We start from the raw sequence: 17,413 nt of genomic DNA, 5'->3' as shown, positions 1-17,413 counted from the left end.
CCATCCTTCTTTAGACTTGTTGAACAATTAAATTCAAAATCTTTGTTGAAACCAATAGATCTCTTGGTTGGGCAAAACGGGATAGTATCCAGTTTTACCCGACTTCATGGTATCCCATTTTGCCCGACAACGTCTTCTAAAATATTATTCAGGATTTTTACGAGCAAAAATATTTTTTCATATCTGAAAATATCACGAAATATAGTCAATTATTCAAATTTTCATATGAAATACTCATCGTTATTTATTTTCGTTATTCAAATTGAAAAATTCTCCATTAACTACCGGCAAAGCTAAATAGTATAACACTACACTCACGAATTGCAGCTTGTCACACGTTACAGATTTAGAATTCATTTGTATAATGAACTGCTATATTTGAAGTGCCTTATCCCCATCGAGTTATACTACCAGTCGTCAAATGGCCTTGCTTATGTTCGAATATTGCCCGATATCCCTTTTTACCGAACTATCCTGTTTTGTCCAACTCTCCCCTAGGTAATTATAATAATTATTATAATAGCCTTTATCTTAACGGATTATCACAATATTCACAATTAAACTACAAGGGTCTCTCATTTGACTTGTAACATAACATAAAGTATTTAGAATTTCTATAAGCCATATAAAATGAAGCAAACTGACACAAATATACAGGGTGAGTCTTTGACTCGTACAAATATTTCAACATTAGTTTCTTGAGGTCAAAAGAAACACTTTTTTTCTATACCATTTTTTCCGATTCGGCCCTGATAAAAAGATATAGCCATTTTAATTTTTCATAATGAACTGTTACACCCATGGAAAACAAAATTACTTTCAGAATAACTAGCTAAATTTCTGATGCTACACATGTGGATCTTTTAAACAGAGTTGCATTCAGCCGAAGTACCCAATTTTTCAAATTTCAGAGATACTTTTCAATTTTTGAACATCAAATTACTCGAAAACGGCGCATTATACGAGAAAGTATGATGAATACTTTTTATTTTTAAATTTTATTTTAAAAAACGTTCAAATATTCATTAGATAGCGTCAAACTAAGTTTCAAGAGTTGGGTTCTTTCAATTTTTGGTATTTTAATGGTAAGCAAAGGTCATAATGAGAAAACTGGAAGACGTGGGTGATATCTTGTGTTCGAAAAGATTCATCACATAGATGAAAAACTATATTCCGAAATTCATTTCGTTCGATGAAACCGTTTGTGAGCTAGAAATAAAAATAACATTTCCTTATGGTTTTTCAATAGCCTGTATCTTTTAAACCGAGCTGATTCGGAAAAAATTTTGTCCTCAGGAATCTGTACTGTTAAAATATTTGTACGAGTCAAAGGCTCACCCTGTACATGGTTTCCCGCGGTGGGTGGCCTATTAGACGTTTACGGAGAACGGATCATAAGATTGTTCTGAAAATTTGGGCACTAGGGCTTACGTTTCTGATCTATATGACTAAAATATTTTCACTGTTACAACGCTGCCGCTTATATGAGAAAATACTACAAACTTCGTCATTTCAAATAGGACACTCTCTTTATTATAACTTTTTTCGCTTTTCTATTCCCAGCTGAGTATTTTCCTCTACCCCTATTCCTGATACTTTCGGAGATACTAACAGTTTTTCACGAAAAATCGCTAAAAACATGGACCCAATGAAATAGGCATTTAATATTTTAGGAAACTGAAATTTTGAGAATATCTATATGTCACTGAGATCCTGAGGATCGCTCTATACAAAAACGGAAAAAAGTTAATTTTTTCAAACACTCTACTTTTTATCGGATATTTTCAGAGAAACTCAAAATACGCGCATCCAATGATGCATCATGCTCCTACATGAAATCCTCAAGGTTTTGGAAATGAAGTAAAATTTCTATGAATGTGAGGGTTTTCAGCGTACTTCTGTTGATATCGTGTAGTATTTCTGCCACGTTAATTTCGTTAGATTCAAAAATCATTGATAAATCGACTGACGGTATTTATCTCATTCATACAAGAAATTGTGATCATTGGATGAAATTAGCAAGGGATTCTGGAAACCCTCACTTTTATAGAAATTTGACTATATTTTCGAAATCATGAGGTTTTCGTATACAATACAATGAGTATTGTAATTTTCTCCGAAAATATCAGATTAGAGTAGGCCGCTCCATTTGCAAAAATCAACAAAGAATAATTTTGGAACACCCCGTGTGTACCACAATCCAGATCTTTTTTTCTAAACTTAACTCATCCTCGGGATATCAGGGACATATTTTCAAAATTTCAACTTCCTAAAGTATGAAATGTCTTTTGTACGCCTATAATTTCATAAGATCCACGTTTTTGGCGATTTTTGGTGGAAAACCGAAAAGTATCAGGAAAAGGAATAGCAAAATAGACAAAATTTTCAGATGGGTATAGAGTAGCGAAAAGAGTTATGATAAATAGGATATATGATGTGAAATAACGAAGTTTGTAATATTTTTTCGTATAATCGACAACGTCGCAATATTTGAAAGATTTTAGTCAGATAAATCAGAAGCGGAAACCCTAGTACCCAAATTTTCATAACAATTCTATGATGATAATATACAAACTGTAAGTAAATGAACAGTTGCGAGAAAATTTAAGCGGTCATTGGTCATTGGTCAGAAATCGCCCTGTATTTAATCATTTAATCATTTATTTATGAACATGAGCATTGCTCAGTACATTAAACGGTACAACCCATTTGAAAATAAAAATTGAACAATAATTACAATCACAAAATAAGCATATATCAGTAAATCACAAACAAAACAATGAAATTCACAAAAATGGCAATATTCTAGCCTAAAGCGAGTAACACCTCACATCTAAAACGGTCAAGTGAGGTCCCAAACAAGTTCAAAAGAGGAGACATAACATTAAAACGCTCCGTGACGCGGTGTAAAAAAAAGTGTTTACGGTAGTTTGTATGGGGTGTCTCCTGGTAAAAAATATTCATGCTCCTAGTGTTGAATGACGGAACACAAAAATTAAACTTATACAACAATTATTCAGGGCAATAAATCATGCCATTCAACAACTTGTAGACAAGCAAAAGATCCAGGAGTAACCTCCTCGACTCCAAAGAGGGCAAGCGTAGAGAGGACCTCGCTGCTTCATAGTCCAGGTGCCGAAATGAGAGACCCAACTTGAATGCACACATACGCAGAAACCTATTCTGAACTCTCTCGAGACAGGCGATGTGAGTGACGTACGACGGCGACCACACAACAGAGGCATACTCAGCAATACTTCTATATGTCCGATTACGTATAATTCATTAGTTTCATGGATGGTAATCAAAACACATTTGGAGGAAATTCTTTTTATTGATATTTTGAAATTAACCCATTGAGAAAACATTGTATTCACATTTCGACGAAGTGAAGTAAGAATTCCTGTCCTTTTATCATGCAATGTTAAAACACCTAGAATTCGAACTACAAAACTACAGCCAATCAATCGAAAAATTAACTTGCACAGAGCTACCCCTCTGTGTCCACCTCCGAAATGATTGTATTGGGATACAGTAGCTGGTTATCCGGTAGTTTCGGAAGGACTTCAACCTAGACGGGGTGATTTGTTGCCGAAAAATTGGTAGCTCTGCAGAGGAACAAGCTCTACCGACACTACCCCCAAAAGTCTTTCAATTTTTCAGAGTAGATCGTATGTATTGCGGAGGTTTGCTTTCTGTAGTTTTGCTTTTTGGATTTTTGCAATTGGTTGGATCACTCTTCAAATTGATAAGACTTTTTAGGACGATACAATCACTCCGAAGGGGGATGTAATGAATTCAGAAAACTCGCCAGGCGAGTTTTAAACGGATATTTGGTTCGAATTCTCCTGAAGAATTCATCGAAACGATCCTACAACGTTTCCCATTACCTCCAGAGATAAAACTTGGTTAAAAAAGTTGAAACTTTCTCAGTGCAGTCGTGAATATCCTTGGGTACTTGGAAAGCTGGATTTTATCCTTCAACAGGGCAGTAGGTGTATACACTATATCGTGTGCAAATCTCGAACATCCAGATGGTACAGACACGGGTATTCTGAAACTAAAAAAGGGTAACTCAATGGATAAATCTTCATATATTTTCAAAGTGAATTATGTGAACAAAAGCACTATACTGATTTGTTTGAAATAGTGATTGTCACGATCTTTTGAGCGCTTGTTCAAGTTCATAACTAAAGTGGTAACCCATCCAGGTACTTGACTGGTCCAACGCCGCTTGGTACCAGAAAAATATCAAAATATCTCCAAAAACACAAATTCGATCTGATTAAAAACTGGTATAAAACTATAAAATGACATTTCGAAAATTCATGCAGAATTTGAGCCCCATCTGGTGAATTGTTCATGGGGTATGTAATTTTTTCTTTTGAAAAATTGTCAACTGTTGTTCCCCACCACTCTGTCTTACTTACGTTGAAGTCGTATCAAGAAGAGCACATCTCCACCTTAAACTATTGAAAATAATATCAAAATGAATGATTGTACTTACTTAGAGAGCTGCAAACTGTATTGGCACTAAAAAGATTCTGAGTATAACCTTATGGATGACGTTATTGTACCAGTTATCCAATATACCATTATCCAGAAGATCCTCCATTTTATATTTTTCAGTCAAACCCCCATCCTCACGTTCTTTAAAGCTGATATTTGTCCAGGTTATAAACTTTTCCAGTATATAAGCAGCCAGCCCTACTGGGGAGTCGTTTAAGGCTGTACCTGAAACAGAAAGGATCATCCAAATTTGTAACAGTATAGGTCCTTTCGTTTGCATAAAAAGTGTAGCACTTTTCTATACTCGATTTTAGTATTCGTTTGCTGATTGAATTTACACCAGTGTAAAGGAGGTGTAGTTTATCTACATCTCCTTTTGACTATGTGTAGATAAAGTACACTTCCTCTACACTGGTGTAAATCAAATCGAGTGTAGAAAAGTGCTACACTTTTTATGCAAACGGAAGGACCTAATGACTACATATAATAAATAAGTTTGAATGCAGAAAGTCTGGAAAAACAAGTTTGAATGAAATCTGAAACGAAGTTGTTTTTGAAAAATTATGTTATCCTTTTACTGACCTGTGGAAGTTATGGCGTAAGTTAAGAACAACGTCATTATTACTTATTTGAATTAATATGCTTTGTACCTGAACTCTATTTGAATATGAAGTATGGAAACCTTGAACATATTGAAGATTTCTTGATTGAGGAAAATAAATTTGGAAAAAAATCTGTTACAGGAGTTGTTTTTGAGAAATAATGATCTCCAAACTGGTTATACTCTTTATGGACTCTATTAGTATAGTAAAAATATGTATATTTTTTATGATAAATTTAAATGATCCCTCGTATCTACAACATTACCATCAGTTGTGAAATATTGAATGGATAATAATAAACTTGCATCGGTTCGAAATAAAATTAATGATCAGGAATATACTAGAAGGTCGAATTCTTAGAGAAAAATACAGTTGGTAGATATAAAACTTAAAATGGTGATTTGGGTTATGGTTTTACAAATTGAAACCTTTATATTCCTTTAGCGCTAAGCTTGTAATGAAAATGAGGCAACTTTAACCTCACTAAAAAATTAAAATTCATTAATACAGGATTATTTCTGACCAATTATCTATCGGGTAGGTAATAGAGGACCATATGAGAAGTCAAAAATGGTCCCTCTGTATTCAAGCCCCTATAATTTCTAAACTGTTGAATCGATTTTGATTTGATGATATTTTGCAAGGTTATTATATTTGAGACACCCAGAAAAATTAGAGACCGAAGATGAAGGAAAGACAAGACATTACTATATCATTTTTTTTTACGTGCAGGTTCCAGGATATCAGTCTGATACATGAAAACCCAAAAAAAGTTTCGCGAAGAAGAAAAATGCTATGGAAATCGATTATCAATTCGAATTGGACATTTTTTTAATGGAGTAATGGGCCATCTAAAAAACAAAACATGTGAATCGTCTGATTTCAATATTTAAAACTATGATAAAGTGATAAAAAATAATTTCAATGTAGAAGACCGTTTCTGAGTTTTTGTTTTGATTACGATATCACCAACACTATACCCTGTATATTATGATTCACAGTTAAACAATAACAGTTTTGTATTATACCTGTATAAAAGAAATGTTCATATTACCTGGTAATGAAGGAATGATAACTTCATAGACGAATTGACGATCCTTTTGAGGTGTTGTCAGAAGGGAGATGATTTCATAAAATTCCCTGACCGAGCCGGGCCAGTCGTGGATGAGCAATAGCGGAAAAACTCTCAGTCCTTTAATCTTTATCGGTTCCACGTGCAGGAAATGGATATCAAGACCTTGTATCTTGGTCTTGAACTGTGGGTAGTGGTTGCTCTATTTTCTTCCAATCGTACTTGTTCAGCGAAAAGTCTAGCGTTTTTTTCGTGGTGGTTGATGAAATACCATAAGATTGTTTCGCATCTTTCAAAGATGGAATCGAGGTTCTGGTGTTTTTCAACCTGGTTTTGAGATCTAAAATAACCAGAAATAATTCAGTTTACGATAATATAAAATAATTTTTGCAAGAATTTGGTCAAGTTTTATTTTGTATCCTATTAATACATTCAGTTTACACCTATTAAATATGAACTAACTAATGAACACTAGACTTGGATCATATCTTGTGTTCCAAAAAGATTTATTAAATAACTGAAAAACTATATTCCGAAATTCATTTCATTCCATGAAACCCTTTGTGAGCTAGGACCTAAAATAACATTTTTTAAGGTTTTTCAACAGCCTGTATCTTTTAAACCGAGCTGATTCGAGAAAAATGGCAAGAGAAAAATGTATTTCTTTTGACCTCAAGAATCTACTGTTAAAATATTTGTACTTGTCAAAGACTCACCCTGTATAATGTATGATCCTCCTGAAGATAATCATCGTTTCATTCTGACAGCCGTAGATCCCCAAATCCTATGATCAAAATGAACCGGTATTCTTTCTACGATGGAGCGCATGTCCTCAAATTTTTTCGAAAGTTTAAAATGACCTTCCAAGAAATTTTATGGAAAGGGTGCATAGGGAAATCAATTTTCTTGGACGACAGATCCACAATTTAAACTATGGAAAAAACTAGGAACATGCTCTTGCGATGTTAGACACATTATCGGTTCATTTTGATCCTTGGAACTGGAGCTCTATAGGGCAGTCAAAATGAAAAAAAAAAAATTTTTTACTGAGTACCTATATCTAATACGCCTCTAGGTTCAATCCATTAGAAAAACCACCGAGTGTTTTTGTATGCTCAAATTATAGTTTATCGACAACAAGCATTCTAAACTGAGAGATATGTAAGATTATCAAATCCTAACCAAATTTTACTGAAGAATAAAATTATGTAAAACTAGAAAAATTTAAGTATTTCTCACCTGATCAAAAACGGCGAATTTGAAAGGTCTTATTCTGACATCACCTACACCTTTGCCTCCTGACCCCTAGCCCCGCTAGGTTTCTACTAACTTTGGGATAGTAGGAGTGTTGAATATACTAGAAATTTTCACCAAACCGAGGAACCAGCAAAGAAATAATTACTTTACCACTGTAGTTTTTTTAAGATGAAAAATTCTTCTTGTTGTCGTTGTAAGTGACTAATCCGCACTGCTCATGCACGGCAATGGCCCGGCTCAAAAGTGCTTTTAAGCAGCCAGTGGCAGCTTATATATACCTCGGGGAATTCAGCAGACGAAAGCTGTTCTAATCAAGGTTGAATTGGTGAAAACAATGGCGGAATAAATGACGAAGAACTGTTCGTGGAAGTCGAATATTGAATTTTTACAAAATAAATAGCTTTTCCATTCTGAAAGAAAATATTCATATTCTCAATATCATATGCATTAATTTTCTTGAAATTTTCCAAGTAGAAGTGCAAGGGAATACCGTGGAACATTTCAATTCGGGAGATAACATCAAAGGGTCTCTCAAATATAATTGTGTCCAAAATTGATTTACCTTAAATCTTGTATCTCAAATTAGAATCTTATTTTGTCACGATTTCGTTAGATAAAGAAAGTCTTTTAACATGATAAAATTTATAAAATATCATTTGAAAATTTCGAATTTGGGGTCAAAAATGAGAAGGGATTATGATCTCTTCAAATAGCCAATTTTTGCTCCCTTATTCTAGTACATGAAAGGGATAAAAAGTCCCTGAAAAAAGTTTCCTAAAGAAGAAACATCGTAAATCGCTCTGCAGTTCCAATGAAAACCACGAATTGATAAATTTTAAATCTTCTTCAAATATTTGGAGGTGAAAATACTGTGCACGTTTTCATTTTGGGAAATAACATCATAGGGTTTTTCAAATATCGAGTCGAAAATTTTGAGACTAAAGGTAGTATCTTAATTGATTATAATATTTTGTCCAAAAATAGTGTCGGTCTTCCATGTAATTTTTTTTTATCAACCCCGCCTGCTTATAAATACAGCTCCCTAAAGATGGCACATGGAAAGCAATTTTTTATTTTTTTCTTAGGAACCAGAAAACTAACAGAAGTGGAACTGAGCAGACATTCTATAGGAATGAGAAGGCAATCAAAAATTGTGGTGGAAAAACAGTCCTAAAAACCGTTCAGCCAGAAACTTTTTTACTTCATATTACACCATTAAAAATTCAATTTTCGAGAGCTTGATTTATTTTGAATAAATATGCACTCTTGGAATTTCTCGATAAAAGTGATGGTTTCCGAGAAAAAAATTACCTTTGAACCTGAATTTACCTGGTAGGAGGATATCATGCTGATATTATAGAGGAACACCACCAGAAATTTATCTGGTTTCTAGGAAAAAACATATAGGGGACTAATCTTAGCTGGGGTTGCTCAGAAAATAAAATTATATGAAAGACACCCTCTATTTTTTCATATACAAGGTTGGTCTTGGAATCGTACAAATACTTTAACAGTAGAATCTTGGGGTCAGAAGAAACACTTTTTTCTATAGCTTTCTTTCATATTCGCCCCTAATAAAAAGATATAGCCATTTTCAATGTTCATAATGAGCTGTCCCACCCCTAAAAAAACCAAAAAACCTTCAGAATAACAAGCTGAATCTGTGACACTACAAATCTGGGGATCTTTTAAATAGAGTTGAATTCAGCCAGTACACCCAATTTTTCAAATTTCACAGATACATTTTCATTTTCGAAGATCAATTTATTCGCAAACGGGCGCATTTTGCGAGAAAATATAAAGAATACTTTTATTTTACAAAATGTTCAAATATTCATTAGATATCGTTCAACTTAGATTCAAGAGTTGGTTTCTTTGAATTTTTGGTATTTTCATGTTACGTTATGATCTCAAATGGGAAAACTGGAAGACGTGGGTGATACCTTGTGTTCGAAAAAGATTCATCAAATAATTGAAAAACTCTATTCCGAAATTCATTTCATTCGATAAAACCGTTTGTGAGATAAAAATAAAAATAAAAATAACATTTTTTTATGGTTTTTTCAACAGCCTGCATCTTTCAAACCGAACCTATTCGGAAAAAATGGTATGGAAAAAAAGTATTTTTTTTTACCTCAAGAATCTACTGTTAGAATATTTGTACGATTCAAAGATTCATCCTGCATAGTTTTTTCGTAATAACTTTCCATGTCTATGTTCGATTTTTTTCCGATATCATATTTAGATAGCTCGAGACAAAAACTGTCACTCTTTAGATTTGCCCAATGAATAAATCACAAAATCCAATAATCCAGTAACGGTAAACACCCTGTACAAATTTCCTGCTCAATATTCACCCAACCTATTGTGAACTCCACATCTTTCGAGACCCCAAATATGCTACAGTCCTGAAGTATGACTCGCTGTATCAATGACGAAGCAACGAGGGCATGCAGGGAAATATGAAGGTGTTGAGAGATATGCCTAGACGAGGGGCAAGACGTAGAACCTTTTTGAGCGAGGAATGCCATTCTTTTTAGATTGTCTAGGAATTGATTCTATATCGAGCTTTCAAACTGTATAGTTATTAAATAAAATATTTCCTAAACTGAATATCGTTTACACTATAGTTGACGATCTACTTCAATCACCCTGTATATTGCTCCTAAAAATAATTCCCCAACCTGCCGAGGAAAAAAGTTATCGACACTTCTGTCTCAATTCCTCCCCAAAGAGATTTCGAATCCATTCGGGTTATAAATAAGCCATGAAAACTATAAGAAACATAAGATTTATTGCAACACATTCATCTTCTGAACTTTACTGACAAATTCAAATATGTCTTCGGCAAGAATTTCAGCGTTTTCTAGAGCAGCGAAGTGTCCGCCGTCATAATCGGTCACGTGAATCAATTTGGGATATTTATCCTCTATTAAGGCAGTGGGATTCCATTCGTAGTCGTGGATGAATCTCGCACATCCAGCAGGAACTGGCACGGGAATGCTGAAAAAAGAAATTTACCAATGTCCGTTATGTGGTTCCCTCAAGAGACCCCTGAGAATTTCTCGAAACTCGTATGGAGTAGGTATTGAAAACTCTATTATAAATTATAACTTCGTGGCCTGTATTTATGAGAACGAAAGTTTTGTTATCGTTTCAGTCAAGATAAGGTCCCATTCATCAAAGAGCTCTTTGAAATGACATCAATATTGACTGACTAACTTGATAGACATGCAGCCTCGACAAAAGTGCTCTTTTATCAGTTTCACGTACGTGGGATGTACGTCTAAACAAAACGTTCCAAACTATAATTCATATACTCCGTCGCCACAGATCATATTTCTCTTATAATTGCTTCGTCGAAATGATAATTTTTAAGGTTACTGTTCTGTGCCTAAACATGAAGTTTAGCTTTTACATCATTTATCAATCTCAAGGAACATTTTTCAATAAAAAAAATCATGAACTCAGTAACAACATTGAGTATTATAAACTTCAATACACAATGGTAACAATGAGTTTTTCAATACAGGGTGTTTTCAAAGGGGAAGCTTTTTTTTGACAGAAGGTAGAACTCATCAAAATGAGTCGTTTAACCGAAAATTGTCTACATAAAATATGCAAGATGGCTGAATAACCATTAGAAGTTCGACAAAATTTCATTGAATTTCAAGTATGGGACTGTGGAAGGTGACTACGGCATAGCAAAAACGAAAAAAAACATGAACATATAGCTGGACATGCAATGAATGGTTCAGTACCAAGTTCATCGGATTAGATGCATCAGGTCACTTTTGAGAGAATCATAATTGTTATATCGTGCAATTTAGGGTGAAAAAATTTAGAATATCGAGGCAGTTTCTTGAAAGTGCTTATGTTAGTTATGTTGAAAAAGTGCTATGATGTTTCCCCATTTCATCCCATTTTTACGACGATTGTTGGAATGTTCGAACAGATTGTGATGCTCAACTTATTTTTTATGTTCTCTCGGGAAGGTTCTGAACGAAATAAGACACATTAGCTGTATTCGGGTTCGGCTTTCGGACGGTCCGAGAATGGTTCTAGAACTGCGCAGAGGATTTAATACTAGGGCGCAACAGTTTTGCGCAGTCCTAGAACAATTCTCGGACTGTCAGAAAGCCGAACCCGAATACAGCCATTGAATGGAAGAAATTCAGGATTTCACCGAATCTTATGTGAAAGAAGAGAAATGAACAATTTTCAAAATACTGAGATGCTGATAAGTGATTTAATACTTGGTATTTCCACCCCTTGCGTTTATTACAGCTCGGCAACGACGGTTCATACTCAAAATGAGTGATCTTAAAATGTTCTGATCTAATCCTTCCCAGATTTCTCCGAGTTGGATTCCCAAGTCATTAAGAGTAGCTGGATGATTTTCTGAACCTCTCAGCCTTCTATTGAGGTTGTCCCAAACCTGCTCAATCGGATTGAGATCTGGACTTCTTGCTGGCCATTCCATTCGAGAGACGTCAACCTCTTCAAGGTACTCCTGAACGATGCGCGCACGATGGGGGTCTGGCATTATCGTCCATAAAAATGAAATTTTCACCATTGTATGGGGCAAATGGTACTACATGCTCTTCAAGAATGTTCCTTATATACTTATCAGCATTCATAACTCCATTATCAATGACCACTAGTGTGCGAGCAGTCAAAGATATTCCACCCCATACCATAATCGATCCTCCCCCGAAACCAGTAGTATTCAGGAAATTGCACTGAGCATATCTTTCATGTGGACGTCTGTATACAAGGAAACGTCGATCACAATGGTAGAGGCAGAATCTAGACTCATCTGTGAAGAGAACTCTTTCCCAATCGGCCTCTTCCCAATGGATATGCTCTCTCGCAAAATCCAAACGCGCTCTTCGATGGGATGGGCCTCTTGCCGCGACACGAGGCCTTAAATCATATTCTCTGAGGCGATTTCTTATTGTCTGAGTGCTAATTTGCACCTCATGAGTTTGCTCAAGCTGAATTTGAAGGAGGCTAGCGGTTGCAAACCGTTGTCTCAACGAAGAAACTCTCAAGTAACGTTCTTGAATGGCAGTCGTTACCCGTGGTCTACCCTGTCCTGGTCTTCGGACATTCATACCTGTCTCCCTGAATCGCTGCAACATTCTGGACACACTTGTATGGGAAACTCCAAACCTTTCTGCAATTCTTGTGTATGTCCACCCTTCTTCTCGCAAAACTACCGCTTGGGCACATTCCTCTTGGGTCAAATTGCTTGTTTCGCGTTGCATAGCGATCGAGTGTAGAAAATCAAACGAAAGAAAAACTATTGATCACTTGAATTGATCGAGAACAACTGATTTTAGAATGGAGCCAATACATTCAAAATCTGATAATATCATCTTTTTTTATTCCTGCTGGGAAAAAACATCTGTATTGAAGATTTCCATAATGTGCGTTAATTTTTTTGCGCAGTGTATTTCAGTAATTATTTTAAATTTTTTTCCAACTTTGTAATGTTTTTTATAGGTGATTTTTGGCGAAACGCTTCATTTTGACCAGTTCTGCTTTCTGTTGAAAAAAAAGCCTCACTTTCAAATACAACCTGTATACGAGTATTATGCTCAAACGCAAAGATTTGTCGCGTTGCGTTCCTTCTTTTCGAGTTCCATCAATTGTAGGTACCTATTTAGCAAAAAATTGTTAGGTACTTCATTCCCTACGAGTAATGAATCAAAGTTGAACTCACTCTTCCAGGCCCAATGTTAAGAGCCCTTTGTTGTACGTTTCAGCGTATATTCGCAGTGATGTGCCTATCGAATCGGAGATCCAATAAATCATTATATTATCGAGAAGATCTTCCATCTTGAACTTTTGCGCTAAGCCCCCATCTTCCAATGTTCGCCAATTTGGATTCGTCCAAGTAATAAATTTCTCCAATATATAAGCAGCCAGTCCAGCAGGTGAGTCGGACAGGGCTGCACCTGGAAAAATATCGTTACTTGAGCGAAAATACAGACACAGACATAAGTAGTAATAAACTTGATTGAAACAATGTTTCAAAGGGCTGACGACCTAGGTCTTCCTGCCAACAGACATAAGTCACACAACAGTTTATTACGAGGATGTATTGATATCTAGTTAGCCTAGACCACCAGGCATAAAAAATATTGCGTTACCATAGCAACGAATAATAACTCATTAGAAGTGTCAGTATGAAGTTTGAGGTCTACAAAGTAAACCAGAGTTACGCAATAAAGTAAAAGAAAGAAGATGTCCAAATTGTAGTATCGAGCCATCATCAAGTACCTGTATTTAAAAGGGTTAAGAGGTGAGCAGATTCACGAAGATATGCTTAATACTCTTGGTGGTCAATGTCCTTCGTATGGGACCTTGAAAAATTGGACTGCAAGCTTCAAAAGAGGTAAATTTCCCATTGAAGATTATGACCGATCCGGAAGGCCAGTTTCTGTGTCAGTCCCCGAAAATATCGATGCCGTTCATGACATGATTTTATCAGACCGTCGAATTGGGCTAAAACGGATATCTGAAGCACTGAATATTTCATACGAACGCGTTCATCATATAGCTGACGTCAATTTGAACATGAGAAAAATTGGTGCAAAATGGATCCCCAAATGTTTGAATGTTGACCAAAAGCGTGCAAGGCTTGAAGCATCGCGTTCGATCTGTGCTCGATTTGAAAACGATGTAGGCTTCTTAAACCGAATTGCTACTATAGATGAGATTTGGGTACATTTTCTACGATCCAGAAACAAAGCAACAATCGATGGAATGGCGACACTCTGGTTCTCCAAGACCTAAGAAGTTTCGTGTCCAAAAATCTGCTGGACAAGTTCTTGCTTCAGTTTTTTGAGATTGCCATGGAGTAATCATGATTGATTTTTTGGATAAGGGTAGAAAAATAACCGGAGATTACTATTGGACATTAGTGACCACTCTACGGGAAAAAATTAAAGAGAAAAGACGCGGAAAGCTATTCAAAGGAGTTTTGTTTTTGCAGGACAACGCCCCTGCACACAAATCTAATGTTGCCATGCAGAAAATTCGTGATTTAGTGTTTGAATCACTAGAACACCCCCCTTATTCACCAGATTTGGATCCATCCGACTATCATCTCTTTCCTCAACTGAAAAAAAGTTGAAAAGATCGAAAATTTTCTTCAAACAAGGAGGTAATAAAAGCTGTGGAGGTTTGGTTTGCAGAGCAAGAAGAAACATTTTTTTTGAAAGTTCTAGAGACGTTGCAGGTTCGCTGTAATAAATGTATCCAATTAAGAGAAGAATATGTTGAATAATAAAATATTTTGACATTGAAATTTTGTTTGGTTCTATAGTAGGCTAGAAATTTTTCAATATATCCTCGTAAGTAAGTAGGGGTTACCTTAGCGACTGTTGAATATGCATTTATTTTTCGTGGAGTCAATACTCTGTGATCGGAATTACCGATTTTTCCTCTGCATCTATTCTACCTTGGAACATAGATATTTATGTTCTAAGATTTCTACTTCTACCATTATTGAAAATGGTATTGAAATTTCTGTTCATAACTCGAAATCTAGAAATGATACGCCGGTTCTGTTTTCAGATCTGGATTACTCAGGAAAAAAGACTTAGAGAATGTGTCATCCGTTTTCTTCTAAGTTAGTCTTAGATGTTATAGTTTTCGAGGTCCTCTCAGTAGACAACGAATTTAATCACCCTGTACAGTTAATTGCTTGTTCACAGCGGCGGTTAATAGGGTAATTACCCCCCCTAAGAATTTCTTGTTGCTTATAGGTATTTCCATTTAGTTTTTTTGAATTTGTTAAATAAAAAACTTTTTTAATTTCTCCTTTTTTGGAATCACCCCTCTCAGCCCCACTAACCTTAAAATGCCCTTGGAACATAGATACAAGAAATGGAAAATAAACATCTGTTGTTTATTGTCCAAAGACTGGAGTGAGATAGTTGCTTATTGTCGCCAATCACAATTGAGATAGTTGAATCTGACATCATTGTCACGTCAATTTTGCATACGAAAAGGTAGGAGCTATACAAATTTATTTATTTCACGCCACTGCCTTAGTGTAGCGCTAGACAGAGAAGCATCGAATGTTAGTACCACAACAAATACATTCATAGCATGTCAATGTCCATTCCATGTATTTATGTTCCAAGTAAAACGCCCCTGCTTGTTCATATATATTATATTTTCGTTCCGTACCTCTACCAAATAATTCAGTTTACCTTCGCCCACATGAAGATGCTACTATTTTCACATTTTTGACCAACCAACTCTATATGTTGAGTTCATTGCGTTTGACTCACCTACAGTATCAGGCTTGGTGCAGTGCATATGGAAAGCACCAAATTCCTCCATAATGCCCATGACTAAATTCGACAACGGATAAGCTACATGTTCGTGTTTTTCGTCCACGATCAAAGATGGTTTCAAACTGTACAATACCCTCTTCAATGCTGATATTGGCTGCAATGATGCACACATGGTCGAATGCATGGCTATCACGTTTTCAGGAAACAAAATGGCCATATCATTGGCAATGATAGAACCAAAATCTTCCCCGTGCACATAAAACTTGTGGTGATTCAACCTCTTCATCAGATTCTTCATTACCACGGCCACTTGACTCTTCCCCAGCCCGGGACGAAGTGCAGGATCAGAGAACCCAAATCCTGTGAAATGAAAACCAACGATGATGAAACAACGTTTTCAATGCATCCTTAATTCACCTGGTAAAGAAGGGGCGATGACTTCGAAAACAAAATCTCGTTTTTCTTGCTGTCTTGTGAGCAATCCAATGATTTCATAAAACTCTCTTACAGATCCTGGCCAACCGTGCATCATCAAAATGGGGATCACTTTCTTTCCAGCTTCCCTTTCAGGTTTCACGTGCAGAAAATGTATGTTTAGTCCTTGAATTTTCGTTTTATACTGGGGATACTGATTCATGTACTTTTCCCGCTGTTTCCAATCATACTTGTTGAGCCAAAAGTCAATAATGCTCTTGGTGAATTTTGAGTTTGTGCCATATTCATGTTGAACTCCCTCCAGTGCGGGGGCTAGTGCTCTCGTGTTTTTCAATCTGTATTTCAAATCTTGCAAAACCTTGGGAAAAATTTCGAGTGAAATGAATAATTAAAAAAAAATTAGTAGGTAAATAAAGATACTCATTTTCTTATATGACAGAATTACAATAAGAATACGAACCTCATCGGATACGTTAATCTTAAAAGAATAAACAGCATCATCATTTACACTAGGGACACCCTCTCCCCACCAAGTTTCCTCTAAATGGGGCACTTCAGGAATTTGGAATAAAGAGGAAATTTTGAAAATGCCAAAACCAATTGCCAGGAAAGCAACAGAAAGTGCTGCCTTCAGTATATGCCCCATGCTGTTCCTGTTCGTGAATTTTCACAACTGCTTGGAGGTCGATGAAGGTATCGAAAATATTCCCTGATAATTAGCGAGTTCAAATGTCGGAATAATCATCCTGATATCATTTTTTGGGTTCAAGGACTAAGTAAATATTTTTTCAGATCCCGGATTAATTTCAAATGATGAACGGAAGAAAATGTTCCTTATCTTTTAGGCTCATCTCCAATTAGGTAATACAATCCAAGAATATGTTGCTATTTCTTCTTGATCGCGTTCAACCACGGAAATTTTTTTTTCGTTTTTCGAAAATCAAGATATAGCGACATAGAAGTACGAAATTCATACTCTGAGCTCTCCTTTGTAAATTGGCTACCTTAGCGAATAGTAAATTAAGTAATAAGTAAGTGTATTTAGTTTAAGATTGAATTGTTTTGTTGGTACTTTGAATATGGTGGATGCGCTGGTGTATATGTATTTCAATAAAGATGCAGAGGACGATAATATCAATTTTTCCAATCTTATGAGATAATACTCTTAAAATAAGATAGTCTTTCAATGAAGTTAGTATACTTTATTTCAACAGCAGCAGCAG

At 35.7% G+C, this 17,413-nt stretch overlaps 1 protein-coding gene and 1 pseudogene across 1 annotated transcript; both read right to left on the bottom strand.

The window, feature by feature from the left end:
* Positions 1–3,314: 3,314 nt before the first annotated feature.
* Positions 3,315–6,539, bottom strand: LOC123311081 (annotated as a pseudogene).
* A 3,676-nt stretch (positions 6,540–10,215) lies between these two features.
* Positions 10,216–16,866, bottom strand: LOC123322550 (juvenile hormone epoxide hydrolase 1-like). Its single transcript, XM_044910495.1, has 5 exons — positions 16,651–16,866; positions 16,173–16,548; positions 15,750–16,115; positions 13,169–13,403; positions 10,216–10,443 (listed from the first exon to the last, which is right to left on the bottom strand). The coding sequence occupies exons 1-5, from the start codon at positions 16,834–16,836 to the stop codon at positions 10,233–10,235; spliced, it is 1,374 nt and encodes a 457-aa protein (XP_044766430.1). The 5' UTR covers positions 16,837–16,866; the 3' UTR covers positions 10,216–10,232.
* Between the last annotated feature and the right edge of the window lie 547 nt (positions 16,867–17,413).

Source organism: Coccinella septempunctata, chromosome 1 (genome assembly GCF_907165205.1).
Source record: "Coccinella septempunctata chromosome 1, icCocSept1.1, whole genome shotgun sequence".
Lineage (NCBI taxonomy): Eukaryota > Metazoa > Arthropoda > Insecta > Coleoptera > Coccinellidae > Coccinella > Coccinella septempunctata.
Note: the sequence above shows the minus strand (reverse complement) of the source record. Positions and strands in the feature narration are given on the sequence as shown.